The 16,554-nt window shown below is 36.7% G+C and overlaps 1 protein-coding gene across 16 annotated transcripts in view; it reads right to left on the reverse strand.

Moving 5' to 3' along the window:
- The window catches only part of LOC105483310 (tetratricopeptide repeat domain 21B), a 98,627-nt gene that overhangs the window by 16,395 nt on the left and 65,678 nt on the right, over positions 1-16,554 (reverse strand). For 10 of the 16 annotated variants that reach the window (XR_011609834.1, XR_011609835.1, XR_011609833.1 and 7 more), the window contains exons 26-28: positions 11,697-11,921; positions 8,595-8,715; positions 4,160-4,227 (exon numbers count right to left, since the gene is read on the reverse strand). Coding sequence is in view for 5 of the 16 variants with exons in the window: in XM_071072876.1 (XP_070928977.1) it covers positions 2,742-2,819; positions 4,160-4,227; positions 8,595-8,715; positions 11,697-11,921 (492 nt within the window). In the remaining 11 variants the exon portion in view is untranslated. Of the gene's footprint in view, positions 1-1,160; positions 2,820-4,159; positions 4,228-8,594; positions 8,716-11,696; positions 11,922-16,554 lie in introns of those variants that run through there. The other 6 variants (XM_011744115.3, XM_011744117.3, XM_071072875.1 and 3 more) reach the window with 4 other exon arrangements.

The raw sequence follows: 16,554 nt of genomic DNA on the forward strand, positions 1-16,554 counted from the left end.
ACAAACCGGTGGGCTTATCAAGAAAACAAATCTATTTCTCACAGTTCTGGAGGCTGGAAGTCTGAGATCATGGTTCCAGCACCACCAGGTTCTCGTGAGGACCCTCTTTTGGTTGCAAATAGTTGACTTCTTATTGTGTCCTCACATGGTAGAAAGATAGCTAGAGTACTCTCTGGGGTCCCCTTTATAAGGGCACTAATCCCACTCACAAGGGCTTCAGCCTTATGACATAATTATTTCCTAAAGCTTCACCTCCCAATACTATCACATTAAAGATTAGGATGTCAACATATGAAGTTTGCGGGGACACAAACATTCAGTCCATAGCATTGTCCTTAAAAATGTCCACTCAGAGGCCGGGCGTGGTGGCTCACGCCTGTAATCCCAGCACTTTGGGAGGCCGAGGTGGGCGGATCACAAGGTCAGGAGATTGAGACCATCCTGGCTAACACGGTGAAACCCCATCTCTACTACAAATACAAAAATTAGCCAGGCATGGTGGCGGGCACCTGTAATTCCAGCTACTTGGGAGGCAGAGGCAGGAGAATGGTGTGAACCCAGGAGACGGAGGTTGCAGTGAGTGCCACTCACTGCACTCCAGCCTGGGAGACAGTGCAGTGAGATAGCGCCACTGCACTCCAGCCTGGGGGACAGAGCAAGACTCCGTCTCAAAAAAAAAAAAAAAAAAAAAAGTCCACTCAGGCCGAAAGATATTCCTCCACCTGAATTAAGAAAAAGAGGTAATGTTTCATGATTCCAGATTTGTAAAACAGGGATAATAATTCTGGCATTATAGGTTTGCGAAGATCAAATGTAAGAAATATAAAAGCATTTTAACATATATGAAGTGCCTCATAAATGCTCTTATTATTAAACATTTCTATGAAATGCCATAAACAAAAGCTAGGTGACAAGGCGGCCAGATCACTTGAGGCCAGAAGTTCGAGACCAGCCTGGCCAATATGGTGAAACCCCATCTTTACTAAAAATACAAAAATTAGTCAGGCGTGCGCCTGTGGTCCCAGCTACTCAGGAAGCTGAGGCAGAAGAATTGCTTGCATCCAGGAGGTAGAGGTTGCAGTGGGGAAGATAGCACCACTGCACTCCAGCCTGGGTGACAGTGAGACTCTTTCTCAAAAAAAAAAAAAAAAACCAAAATAAACAAAACACACACACACACACACACACAACTGTTTTGCTAATTGAAAAGAGGAATATTTGGAATTTTATAACATAATTGAAATGAAAAGGATTTTGAAAAATGGGAGAAATGATCAGAAAGAAGAGAATGTCGTTCAAAACAAACACAGGACATTTAATAAAAAGCAGCAAATGACTTATAAATACTGTTCATTGTAAATGCAAAAAAAATTGAGGACTGTGTTTACTACAATTTTAAGGAAAATTGAAAAGATGTAGATGAGAAATTAAAAATAATGCTAAGGATTAAGTCTAGATTAGGTTAAATTTAGTGTAAGAGTGAAAGCTTCTATGCCAGGGTGCTATTAGACAGAGCTGGGGAAACTGTTGCTTTCACATGGTGTGCTTTGTGACTCCCTGCTGACCAAAAGTATTTGGTCAGCCTTTACCATCAAATGTTACAGTGTCTGAAATTACACCTGCAGACTAAGTTTTCTAGGCTAGGGTTAAATATCCCTAATAAGGGACCTATTTAAATTGAGATTTCAGGTCCTGGTTATTTCTTAAGACCACAGCAGCCTTGAAAGCAGGAAGAATGAGCTCAAGAAAGGAAAGGGAAACACACACTCTTTATCCTCTTCCAAAAAAGATTTTTTAATGAAAGTTACATTTTCTGCAATATAGCACCACCCATTAACATTACAGAATGCAGGGGGAGCTTACCCTGATTTTGCAAAACTTACCACGTCTTTTGAGTTCCAAGAGGAATATAAACCATACATTTATAAAACCTTTATTAAAATATATATTTAAAATATATATATTGTCTTTTTAATGAGTTATTTGCAGGCAGATTTATTCCAATCTTTGAAACAACACAGAATACAACAAAAACAGGCTGGGAGCATGGGCTGACGCCTATAATCCCAGCACTTTGGGAGGCCGAGGCAGGCAGATCACGAGGTCAGGAGATCAAGACCATCCTGGTTAACATGGTGAAATCCCGTCTCTACTAAAAATACAAAAAATTAGCTGGGCGTGATGGCACATGCCTTTAGTTCCAGCTACTCGCGAGGCTGAGGCAGGAGAATCGCGTGAACCCAGGAGGCAGAGGTTGCAGCGAGCCAAGATCGTGCCACTGCACTCCAGCCTGGGTAGCAGATCAAGACTCCGTCTTAAAAAAAAAAAAAAAAAAAAAAAAAAGAATATAACAAAACCACTTTAAAAGAGAACAATGCATTTTAAATATATTTCCTGAAATAAACAATATTCCTTAGAAAAGATACAGGGTATTTAATTGCCTAGATTTTAACAAAATATTCTTTATAGAAATAATTATAGTCTTTACCACAGAGTCACCAAATCTGTACCTAATCAAAACAGAGTCAAATAGAGCAGCTCTCATTCAACTCCATTAGGAAACACCAATTTCACATAGTACCACAGTACTTTTCTTGATGTACAGCAGCAACCTCTGCTGGACAAAAAAGGGGCTACTTCTATTAACAAAGCACTGAGCTCAAACCTGTTTTGAACAGGAAGAACTGAAAGTTAGATTTCTTTCAATTCCTGTTAAACCAACACTTAAGTTAAAATTATTTTCAAGGTCTTAAAGATGCACGGGCCTTATCAAGTATATCCTTTCTGATTTTTGGATAAGTTGGATGTGCTTCAAGAACCTGCAAAACAAATAAAGAACCCACAAAAACTTGTAACTAATGATCAAAAACTACGGAGCTAAAAAACTTACTAGAAATGAGCATTACAGTTAAGATTTCCTTGTACTAATACTACAACGGCTATAACACTTTTTAATGGTGGCATTTTAAATGTAACATGATGATTCCTTTCTATTAACGGTAGTTAGATGAGAACAATAGAATGTGAATATCAAATGTAGAAAATATAACAAATATAATTGCTTAGCTAATAGATTAGTTGTATAAAACAATTATGTATCAATGATTTAGAATAGTTTTGTAATTTAGCTTTTCATTCATAATATTTGATAAACCCTTAGAAAGTGACTTTTATACAGCAGCACACATTAGCTTTACCTGAAATGATCTTGAGATACACATATTTCTAGATCTACTGAGTCTAAGAGTGGGGAGATACTTGTTTTTTTTTAAATAACTCCAAAAATGATCCTAATATATAGCCTTACATTAGCATACAACCCTAACCTGACTGAAATACTGCTTTACAGAGACTCAGTAACTAACCGCAATTACTAAGGCCAAGTATTTACTGTAATGATGCTAACAGATAGCTCTGTGGGATAAGGGGCATTACAAAATTCTTTTCTAAGGAACTTCTCTTGGAGGTCCTCACAATGTTTAATAGAATGTCTTACATGGAACATCAATGGGACAATGTATATATAAAGAGACTGTAAATTCTAAAACCATAATTTAAATATTTGTCATTTAAGTAGGTGATCATTTCGTAGGGGATGAATTACAGAATGTAATTGAATGACTTCTAATAGAATTCCTTTTTATCTCTAATTGATCAATCTGAATTCTCTAATAACCAGATTCAGACACATTCATAAGAACTTCTAATCAGAACAATGATCTGGAGAATCTATATTATCTTCAAATATCTGCTAACTTAAAGACTAAATTTTATTTAACATGTTTCTGCCACTGATCCTTTTTATTTATTTATTTATTTTTAAAGTAAAAGTCTCTTTTACTCCACTTCTTTAATCCTACTCCTTTCCATACATGTAAATATTCTATGGTTTATTGTTTAATATGTACCCTTCAGTGGTCTTTGTCTTTAAATTGACATAAACATTTTATTATTTGATCTCAAAGTAAAAACATGTTTTTTATTTAGGTGAACATCACTTTCTAAATTTTGAACATGGATAATCTTCCTAAACATATTTGATAAATTATTTAACTAAAATTATATATCCTCTACTTCTATTCATATACATCTGGAGATTTTAAAAAGTAGGAAATTGTGCATCTGAAAAATTTTAAGGAATCTAAATTTAAGTGTTTACCTGGTGACATATGTCAATTGAATCCACGTATCTTTTTGCTTTTAAGTAATTAAATGCCAGTTTGTATCCTGTTAAGACAAAAACCATAAAACAGAATGATGGAGTACACTGCTACTATTACTTTTCCTTGCCTCCTCCTCTTTTTGCTTACTCACTAGAGAATCTGTAAGGGAGGCTGGTGAATGAACAACTAAACTACACTATACAGAGAAGTTGTGTGATAACAGAAGGCAGAGTGACACAAAAGAAGTGTAAGAAGAAAAGAAAGTGGAGTTGGAAAAAAGGATCACGGTGAGTACACTGATCAGTCAGAAAGCTGCCATCCCACAACTGTGGTTTCTATAACTTACTAGAAAAGTCTCATTTATTTCAGGTTATAGTAAAAACTCATCATAAGGCAGTAAATGACAACACAGCCATTCATTTATACAGTACAGATTTATTTAGCACTTACACAGGCAAACTGATGCCTACAGTTATGAGGTTTGCATTCTATTAGGAGAAAAAATACATTTTAAAATAGTTTCTTGAGTAAATGAATAATTTCAAAACTGAGATAAATGCTATGAAGGAAAGATCCAGGCCAAGTGAGTTACCATAAAGAACCTGAATCGGGGAAGAAGAGAGTATCAAGAGATGTCCAAAATCTGAAGAATGAGGCATAAACTAGCCTAAGGTGGGAATCAAGGACACTCTCAGACAGAGGAAACTGCGTGGATTAAGGCCAGTGGTAGGACACATAGGGAGTTGATGAACTTGGAGTATGGCGAAAAGACAAAGCACGTAGGAGGGCGACACAGAGGAAGGCAGATTAGTCATCAATGACTCGTAAGAATTATCACAATTACTGATAGTGAAATGCCACATTTCTACTACCAACAATTAGAAGAATGTTTAAGACATTCCTTTTAATGGATGTTGTTCTCCTGTAACATGCTATAAAAATGAGAAAAGAAGACAAGAAAGGTAACAGCAGCTGTGCACTCAGTAAACAAGATATAATGCAATGTAAAACAATGTGTAATAATAAATATCTCACTCTACCTCTTCAAAATATGAAATAAGAAATGTGAATAGTGCTCTTGGGCTCTAATAAAAGTACCAAAACAAATGTTTAAAATTTTAAGTGTTTGAAAAGAACATTATCAGATGGTAGTAAAAAGAAAGAAACAGAAATGATCTAAAATTCATACTATTTTATATAGTCGGGCACTGCATGATGATGTTTCATTAACAACAGATCACATACATCATGGTGGTCCCAAAGATTTTAATACTGTATTTTTGCTGTACCTTTTATACGTTTACATACACACACTGCTTATAGCATTCAGGATAGTAACATGCTGTACAGGCGTGCAGCCTAGGAGCAATAGGCTATACCAGATAGCCCAGGTGTGTAGTAGGATCTAGCACCCAGGTTTGTGTAAGTATACTCTTAAGATGTTCACACAATAATGAAATTGTTTAACGATGCATATCTCAGAATATTTCCACTGTTAAGCAACACATGACTGTATATATACATATCTACACACACACACACGCACACAGGCACACGTGCGCAGGGCCTATGACAGAAACTCACAGCTCAGATTTTAGACAAAAATACGATGTTCCAGAGAGGTAAATTTGATGTCATTACCAACAAATTCTAAAATGAACTAAAATGGTTTGTGACATTCAAAAAGAAAAGCAATTTTTAAGATGTCATGCCAAACATACTTACATGGAAACTAGTCAAGATGTCAGTTTTGGTTTGTGGCTTCCTGACTAGCTTTGGGATCTTACGCAAGTGGCTTGAGCTGTCATTTTCAGGTTTCCTCATTGCTAAACCAGGAATAACAACTCCTCCCTCTAACTCTTAGTATAATTTTAAAAATCACATAAAATACTTGTGAAATGGTTTTTAAAACCTTAGAATACCACAAAATATTAGCATTTTTTTATATGTAAACATTCAATATATTATCATCACAGAATTTTAACACTGGAAGAAACTTGATACATGACCTAGTACAAAAATTTCAGAGGAAATAAAGAGCTCAAAAGGGGAAAGAAAATGTGCACTGCAGCTGCACTGTACCTGCCACACTTACTAGAACTCAACCACATGCAACCAGGAGAGACAGAGAGAACGCAAACATTGTACACAGTCTAATGACTGTCACGTAACCTGAGAATGGGTATGGAGGGGGCAACATGAACAGTTTCTTCTCTCATTGGATCTCAGTTGTTCCTAGTGTGTTTCTTTTTTTCCTCGTATATATTTAAGGTGTACAAAATGATGTGGGTGTGTATATATGTGTGTGTATATATATTTATTTATAAATAAATTTTTGCAATTTACTGCAGTCAAGCAAATTATCCATTCATCATTCATCCTGGTGCCTCTCATAATAATATTCAATCCTGAAATCTATGGAAAGAGCATGAGCATGATTTTTTTTTTTTTTTTTTTTTTTGAGACACAGTTTCACTCTGTCAACCAAGCTGCAGTGCAGTGGTGTGATCTCGGTTCACTGCGAACTCTGCCTCCCGGGTTCAAGCAATTCTCCTGCCTCAGCCTCTCGAGTTGCTGGGATTACAGGTGGCCACCACCATGCCCCGTTAATTTTTGTATTTTTAGTAGAGACGGTGTTTCACCATATTGGCCAGGCTGGTCTCGAACTCCTGACCTCACGTGATTCGCCCACCTTGGCCTTCCAAAGTGTTCGAATTACAGGCGTGAGCCACCGCGCCTGACCATAAGCATGATTTTAAGGGTTTTCTGACAACTGAAAAAGTGAAATGCATTGTTTATTTGGCAGGCAGGTTGAGGAAGTGAGATGCAATGACAATCTTAAGGATGAAATTGAGGAATTAATGGAGAGCCTTAGAAAGAAATGTTTACCAAAGCAAAGTTGGAGGAACTGATAAAATAATCTATGAAATACAATGATGACACAATGAAAGAACTAGTCATTTGGAATCTCTTTATTTGTTGAGGTCTTCCAAGGAATGGAATATATAAATAATTTAACTTCTATGTACATTCCTTCTGTGGAATAAAGTGTCAAAATTAATATTTTAAGGACATTTAAGGACTTTTTATTTTATGAGGTGACTTTATTCTGAAAGACACGTCACACCTTAGAATAAAAAATACTATAAAATCATTAGTTCTTGTGCTTTGTACAAGTCTAGTATAGTATAAGAACAGATTCCAGGAAACTAAAAGATGAGGGAAGACCTAAGCTGACAGCAATTAGTGTGAGGGTGACTCATTTGACTGCAAATCAAAATTGAATTCACACTGTGACATGGCTGCTGAAAAGACTGATGCCATCTTAGGCTGAATTAACGATGACAAAATGCCTAATCAAAAGAAAAAAATAGCTTAATTATAACTAGCCAAACCATAGTTAAGAGGCTTTTTATTTATGGTACAACAGGTCAGAGGGGCATGGAAAAATAAAGCAGCACTTTCCAAACTTACATGGCCATGGCATCTACCACCTTCATACTCCATTCTTTTTAGTTAAAAATAATAATAATTATTAAAATCTCCCCAAGTGCTCCAAAGCACAGTTTAGGAAACACTATTTTAGAGCTTCCAGGAGACAGCAACAAGGAAGATGAGAGACTCAGACAGAATTCAATCTTAGGAAGAATGGACAAGTAACTGCAGATGGCTTGAAAAGAAGCCCTAGGACACAGGACAGAAGATTGCAGTTTAAAGGGTCATGATCTGTAAGAGGGAGGCATTCTGTAGGTTGCTCTGGAAAACAGACTTGGGCAGTTTCAAGGAGGCATATTTCAACCCAACACAAAGAAAGAGTACACAAACATGAGGATGAGCTCCCTGGCATGAGGGGAGAGGTTAGTCATGACATATATTCTGATGCCACCTCTGTTAGGGACACTGTAGACTAGCATTACTCAAACAAACAGCCTATAAAACACTGGGAGTGGATGATGTTTCTAGATGATCAGGAGAAAAAAAAATGGCCCATGGTCAAATAATTGTGGGAAACATGGCCCCTCTGTGATATCCATCGCAATATACATTAGTGTTTAACAGCTTTGAGAAGTAAAGAAACCTGTGTAATTAAATTTAATGCAATATTTTCCTAACCTACTTGGCAATGGAAACATCTTTTTCCATGGCATTCCTAATTTCAAAATAGCACCTCCTTTTAGAAGGAAGAGAAGGGGGCAGAATTAGACTAGGTGTACACTGAGGTGACTGAGGACAAGTTTGGAACTCAGGAAATTGAACTATTAGTAGCTAATAATATATTATAAATATAAAATGTATTCTCCTTTCAGAAAGGTTGACGATGAAAATTGACTCAATGTTTATTGTTTTGAAAACAATCAAATGCATTTAAATGAAAAGTAATAAATAAAACATAATTTTTCTGTGAAAAATCTAGGTGATTGCCAAACTCACCTACTGCTGGATTTGTCCGATTGCTGTATTTCCATGCCATCTCATAGTTCAAGGCAGCATCTGTATACGCTTGCTCTTTTTCCATAATGTATCCCATGTATTCATAAGCTTTGCAGCAAGACTGAAGAAAAATGGGCGACATCAATAGATTAAACCTGATATCACTAAGATTTTATGGGATGTTCGTGACTATAGAGGTCAATCATATTAACCCATTTAAATGACAAATCAAATAATGGTTTTCAACCTTGGCTAGGCAATCAAATTTTTTACTGAACTTAATAAATGATTCTGATGGCAAGTCTCCATTACAAATCTGCAGAATCAGGGTTTTCTTTACAGAATCAGAAATACACAACAGGGCATTTGTATTTTACACAAGCACATGTACACTATTATGAGTAATTTCAACACATACAAAAATGAAGATAAGAGCATAATGAACTCCATGAACCCTTATCTTCAACAATTATTTCGTGACTAATACTGTTTCACCTCTATCTCACAAACCTACCCTTCTGTATTAACAGAAAAAAATCCTCAGATATCATATCAACTAAGTCTAAATGTGTTAGTGTGCATCTCTAAAGATGTTATTTAAACAGAAACAATTTTATCACACCTAAAATGTTTACGACTCCTTAATAGCACCAAATATCCAGTACTGTCCAAATTTTTATTGTCTCAATATAATTTGTTTTTGTTAGAATGAGGACTGAATAAGGATCAAACATTGTAAGTGGTCAATGTTTTGATCTAGTCTTTTTTGATCTAGAGGTTTCCCTTTAGTATGTCTGTCTGTCTCTCTGTGTCTCTTTTCTTGAAATGAAATGCAATAGAAATGAATATTTATCCCCAAATTTCTCACAACGCAAGTTTAGTTGACTACATCTTTGTGGTGTTTATGTAACATATTGCTATGTCACTGACATTTTCTGAAAACTGTAATTAAAGGTTGGGATTCCATTTTGATTCTGGAGGGGAGGGGTGAATCTACTTCTAACATCAGTGCCATGATAAGCCACACTGGAGCCTGAGGCATAAAAACATGGATGCGTGTTTTTGTGTATTTCTTAATTGTATTTTTTTTCCAGAATATGAGTTTAAAAATACTGAAGAATCTGAAAGTATATATTAAAAATCACTACATTTAAGACTGAACATTTTATTTATACCTAAACTTAATTTCTTATCATTTTACTTTTCTCACTTTAATGGAAGAAATCTCACCAGCAATATTTTCATTAAAACCATTACCAATTACCTATTTTTTAAAAAACATAAAAATATGAATATAGGAATGCACATATTCCCTTTTGACTCAGGCTCCAATAAAGTTCAGCACAGCTGCATTAAATTATTATTTATCTTGATTACTGAGTGTTTCCCTTGTCTCATCCCAACCCTAGCCCTGCCATTGATGTATGTTCTTCTATTGGGAAGCACAAAATGTCTGATTCTCCATCTTTTTGTGATGTTATATCCATATATAAATTTATCAGGGTTGAAAAATGGGGATAGTCTATCAGTCTTTCTTCATTTGTTAGCTGGAAAATGTCTATGATGAGAAACGTCTCATTGACTATTTGGTTAACCAATTCTGTATAGAAAAGGCAGGATATTTATTTGCAAGCTTTAGAAATAGCAGTCAGTTCACTAGCATACTGTAGTGGTCGCCAATTAGGTTTTTTGTTTGTTTTGTTTTTTCTATTTTGGATCTTTGAGAAGTCATGGATTTAAACATATTTTATGTGTTTCAACATATTGCAGTTAGCATTCTTATCGATACTTAAAGTATCCCAACTTCGCGTGCTGGAGGTGTCTTCAAGTTGGCCTCTAGATCCCTGACACAAACTCTAATCATCATGGATAGCTTCCTTCATCATCTGGTACAGCAAGACAGTCTAGTGTCATCTTGTACATTTCCTGCCCCAGATATGGATGACTTCCATTTTTTAAATTATGTAATTCAAGGTTCCTAAGCTTTAGTTCTTAAATGTCATGCTTTCAATATCAACATATTCAACCAGCAGGGCTGAATGAAGCTTCTAAAGCAGCCATCATGTTCAACCATGCAATGTATTGTTATCAGCGTTCTGGCAAACTGAAATTCTGTGTGCACTGAAATTCCCATGCAATCTTGGTTAATCCTAGACTAGATATGAAAGGGTAAACTATTCAGCAATTTAGATTTTCAAAGCCTATTAACGAGCATTCTGCTTTTCAAAGCCAATTTAATATAAAATTTATGTAACTAATCATCTAGAATAGTTTATAAATTGATAAATGCTTGGATCATTCAGGTTAAGTTCCTAGGAAAGAATCTTAATAGTACTAGATAATCACAATTCCTCTTTAAAAAATAAATGGTCCATTTGTAATCTAATTCACTCAAGGAGAATAAAACAGATTTACTGTGATTAAGGTTTTGAAGTAATTGATATGAATATATGAAGATAAGTATCATTTCTAAGTTGTGTGCAATTATTTCTCAACAAAAAAATAAATCTTAACTGTAAAGAACTGCTATAATGACATCTTTTGTAATTAAACATCAAAATGTTAGTAAAAAGTCTTAAATTCTAAGGACTTTATAATATTCAATTTTATACCTAAAGATAAGGAATTTTTATTAAACAAATGAAATTAAAAGCTGAAGACTTTCTCCCACAAAATATATTATGCATAATAGATTCTAATAATGAGAAAATGACATGCAGCTGCAGTAAATTCAAGAGTATTTCTTAATGGGAGGGACAGACGTCCGCAATTAATGTTCTTCTGCAATTTTCATTAGTTCTGGGATGAGATGGATAATCACAGGCAAATGTTTGACATTCCAAAAACACTTTCCGTTAAGTAGGGCATCACTAGAGCTGAAACTTGAAATTGCACAAATCTTTTTTTTTTTTTTTTAACTTTAAAGGACAAATGGCTTTTTTCTTATTATTAATGCTTGTTTTCTGATTGTGGTAAGAATAAACATTTAATTTTCAAAAATCACACAGGAATCCTTGGAAATGGACTACCACTCAATGATATCTATATGGAAAGCTTATGCAGCAAAGGTCAATAATTATTTTCTACTCTTCAATCACCTACTCTATTATGACGCAGGCACCGTTTTAATAGTTCTTCTGCCATGTCATATTTTGCTGATTGAATGTAAATATCAGCAAGTAGCAGCCAACTCTTCTCAAACTCTTCGGCATCAATAGCATTCCAATTCATTTTCGCAATACGTTTCAGCTGGTTTCTGGCTCGTGGAGTCTGTTTCAAGATCATATAAGCCGTTGCCATTCCCAAGAGTGCTGGGATATGATCCTTCTATAAGAAAATAAACTTTTAGACCACAAGATGCACACACATAAATGTCTCAAAAACATACAGAAAGCAGAAAATGCTACATAAGAACTAGTTTGTGGATTCCATTTCTAGCTCCATTACAGATAACTGTGATTACAGATCATTATTTAACACATCAAGTACCCTCAAGCTGCTATGAAGAAACTTGGTCAAGCACTGTGTGGTCAAGATAATTCAAGATAATGACAACTATTCAGATGCCACATGCACACAATTACAATAATTAGTGAGACTTTATCTTTAATGGGGTTCAAATAGTCATGTTTTAGTTTTGTATAGAAACAGAAAAAATAAAACTGTTTCAGTAAAATCCTTATTGAGCAGTTTGTATTTCAGATTTAACATTTAGGCTCCTTACTTCTTTCACCTGTCAAAGACGAGTAACAATAATTTACCTGACGATGGTCCTTACCCATTATGACTTCTATTGCTTTATTCCCCTCCCTTCTCCTTTTATCCAAAAACTTCTTCTCCCAATAAAGTTTGAACAACGAAATGTTAAAAATAAGGCACATAATTAATTCACCACTTAGAAAGTACATGAAATAAACTAATGCCTTAAATTATGCTTTTAGATTTGGAGTCTGCAGCTTCCTAAAACAATCTATATGATATTCTTTTGGATAGAGTTTGAATTCAGTCAGAGAATGCCACTCTATGAAACCAATAGGTTAATGAGAATTCACATAAAATGGAGGCCATTAGTGATCTATCCAGACAACTAACTTTCATAAGCAATAATGTGTATGTTCTTGATTAAGGTAGGATGCTTCTTAAATTTCAGCAGAGGGATTACGATGCATTTATAAAGAAAGAAGCCTCAGCTTGACATACAAATAAAGGGGCCAGGTGGACAGCTCACATCTGTAATCGAAGCACTTTGGGAGGCTGAGGCTAGTACATAACGAGACCTCACCTCTACTAAAAATAACAAAGAAAAACTAGCTGAGTGTGGTGGCTGGCCCCTGTAGTCCCAGCTACTCAGGAGGCTGGAGTGGGAGGATCTCTTGAGCCTCAGAGTTCAAGGCCACAGTGAGTTAGGATCATGCCAGTGCACTCCAGCATGGAAGACAGAATGAGACTCTGTCTCAAAATAAAAACAAAAACAAAGGGTAAGAAATTGTGACTGAGGACTGATGATATCATTACTATAATAGAAGTATACTATAAGATAGCAAATTTGGGTAACTGATAAGGAATACTGTAAAAGGAGAGTGGTAAAATGTTCAATGTCCAACTGATTATGGTTGGAAGTAAGAAATAACTCTGGAATAGAGAAGGGCAGTACATTAGGGTTTTATAAAAACAGCTTTTAGAAATATAAAAACTTCCTTACCTCAAATTCTATGTCTATCAATAAACTTCCAAGATGTAATCTGTTCCTCTAGGTAAGGGGTGGCAAAATGGTTTGAGTGTTAAATTCAACCAATTGGTTGTAGATTACAAAGACGTGTAGGATGTTACCAATAACAGAGCCTCACCCTCTCCCCAACCCAGCCCACCTCAGGTGGGCCAGAAGAGGAGAGAAAATAGAGGCCTGCTATGTATTTGTCAGCAAGGTCCTAGGACAGCCTAAGAGGAAGAGGGTCCTATTAAAAGGTCCCACATTCCCCCTATACTACACAATTAAAAATAACCTCTCTGACTTACACTTTGAGTTTGGTTAGAATCTACCGGTTCTTCACAACTTGATCACTCCTGAGTGAACTGAAGAACAGTTTCTAAAAGCAAACCTGAATTCTAATCCCTGCATTAGGTATTTCTTTCTGGTGCAGACATCCTAAGACCTAGAGCCAGCTTCTCTCTCTGTCTCTCAATAACTCTGAATTGCAGTAATTTTAGATTGCCAAGGACAAGACTCGGATGTGGACAATACAGCTGTATTACAAACACCTCATCTTTATGGTTTGAGGTGATGCAATGAAAGCAAGTGGAAACACTTTAGCTTGGGTTTAATGTATCTTCCAGCATGTCCTCCATGATTTCCTGTCACATACCTCTTTTTCAGTCCCTCTGAATGACACACAGGATTGTAAACATACCCTATGTTTTTCTGCCTCCCTGACTTCGTTCACATTTTCCTCTTCCTCTGGAACACACTGTCTTCATTTCTGCCTGTTAAAATGCAATTTATCCTGGTTCTTCAATCATACCTGCTTCTTAAATCCTATTTTTTCTTAAATCATACCTTCTTTACAAAAGGGTCCCCCAACTCTCCTTATACTGTCTCCTACAGCATTTTTATTTGCAATTCTAGTAAGGAATGTAACACATTTTGCTTTGTATTAAGTCATCATAGTCAGTATGCTTGCCTTGTCTTCCATAGACTATGAGAAACTTGAAAAAAGGGACCATACATTATTTATCTTTGTGTTTCCCACTATGCTTAGCACTTGCTGGCTGCTTAATGAATATTCATTATATTGAATATATGCAGCCTATGAGTTAAAAGAAAAAAATGTGAGATAAAATTTGATGCTTATGAAACTTCAGCTCATGTATCATTATCTTTTGAATAATATGGTTAGTAAACATATCTGAAGATAGTATTTTACTAACCACATACGTAAGGATGATTAAAAAAATAACGCAGTCTCATCAACAGAAAGCAGGCATAGTCTTTCTAGGAAATAGCTGTAATATCATTCACTGCTTTTGGCTTTTTTTCCTCTCTTAAACTTCACAGTAGGGATAATGGATTTAGTCAAAATAAACTTTCTCATTGTTATGAGATAGAATAGCACATCACAGCATTCAGTAGCTATGGCACTTGACATGAGACTGTGCTTCCTCATGTTCCTAGAGATTCTCTTAGATGTACATGATTGCTCTACTTCTGCTCTGTCTTCATTCAGCAGCTGTCATCCATCTGTTCCACAAAGCCAATTCAACAGAGCATGACCCCTGAGCACATTACTTCAATGTGTGCAGAAGGGCCTTGCTTTGGAGGGTTGCTGCTGACGTGCTGCCCTGCTCTTTTGTTCCAAGTGTGGTAATAAAGCTGCCATCTAGGATACTTGTACCCAAGCCACAACATGAGTTGCAGGTCTCCCAAACCCCTGACATCTCAATCTCCTCCGGGGCCCTGGAAGGTGAGGGGAAAGAGATCAATGTACAGGGCTTTGGGTAGTTTATTGTTGCCACTGTGACCACTGAACCATAAGAAATCACAGCAAAATTCTGTGTGTCCTCTGAGAGACACAAAATGAGCTTCCAGTGGCCTACAGCATCACTGAATGGAAGAATAAACATGAAATCCAATGAATATGCTTAAAAGTAACTTACCAACTGCTGATGGGAGGGTATCTAGAATTCCTTTCTTAATATCAAGTAATTGAAGAAATAAAGTGTTGTGTGAGGGAAGGAAAAACAGTATCTACAGAGTAAGAAAAAAGGTGGAGGAGGCCGAGGTAGGTGGATCACCTGAGGTCAGGAGTTCCAGACCAGCCAGGCCAACATGGCGAAACCCCTCTCTACTAAAAATACAAAAAACAGCCAGGCATGGTGGCAGGCACCTATAATCCCAGTTACTTGGGAGGCTGAGACAGGTGAATTGCCTGAACCTGGGAGGCGGAGGTTGCAGTGAGCTGAGACCGCGCCATTGCACTCCAGCCTGGGCGACAACAGCAAAACTCCGTTTCAAAGAAAAGGAAAAAAGGTGGATTCAAGCACAGTGAAGAGAAGAAAGCCTCTGATTTTGTAAGAATAATACTATGAAAATAACAAATCTGAAAAGATTGCAGGAGGTTATTTCAGTGTTGCCAAAGAATATCATTATTTGTGGCCGGGCGCGGTGGCTCACGCCTGTAATCCTAGCACTTTGGGAGGCTGAGGCGGGTGGATCATGAGGTCAGGAGATCAAGACCATCCTGGCTAACACGGTGAAACCCCATCTCCACTAAAAATACAAAAAATCAGTCGGACGTGGTGGTGGGTGCGTGTAGTCCCAGCTACTCAGGAGGCTGAGGCAGAAGAATGGCGTGAACCTGGGAGGCGGAGCTTGCAGTGAGCTGAGATTGCGCCACTGCACTCCAGCCTGGGCGACAGAGTGAGACTCCGTGTCAAAAAAATAAAAAAAATAAAAAATTATATAATTATTTGTATGACTAAGTTAGAAGCTGCCAGTATTGCTCTCATGTAGCTATATAGCTGGAAAAATTCCAAGTTCATGTAAGTGAAGAGGTAAGACATCAGGGCAGCCAGGTGTTTACTTCCACTTAGTAAGTTAATCTGGGCTACATCTACAACACAGAAATTCTCCAGAGGATAAAGTGGCTCCCTTGAGAATTAACTTATGTACTTTTGAAGAATTCCCTTTCTCTGGAATTTAACATTCCAGTAGAGAGAAATACATCAACAACACATCAAAACAGTAACATCGTCTCTTCTGCAAAGAAGGGGACATTGTATATGCCCAACTATATACCTAATTTTTAATAAAAGTTAAGCCGGGCGCGGTGGCTCATGTAATCCCAGCCCTTTGGGAGGCCAAGGTGGGTGGATCATGAGGTCAGGAGATCAAGACCATCCTGGCTAACACAGTGTAACCACGTCTCTACTAAAAAATACAAAAAATTAGCCGGGTGTGGTGGTG

The sequence above is a fragment of the Macaca nemestrina genome, chromosome 11 (assembly GCF_043159975.1).
Source record: "Macaca nemestrina isolate mMacNem1 chromosome 11, mMacNem.hap1, whole genome shotgun sequence".
Taxonomy (NCBI): Eukaryota; Metazoa; Chordata; class Mammalia; order Primates; family Cercopithecidae; genus Macaca; species Macaca nemestrina.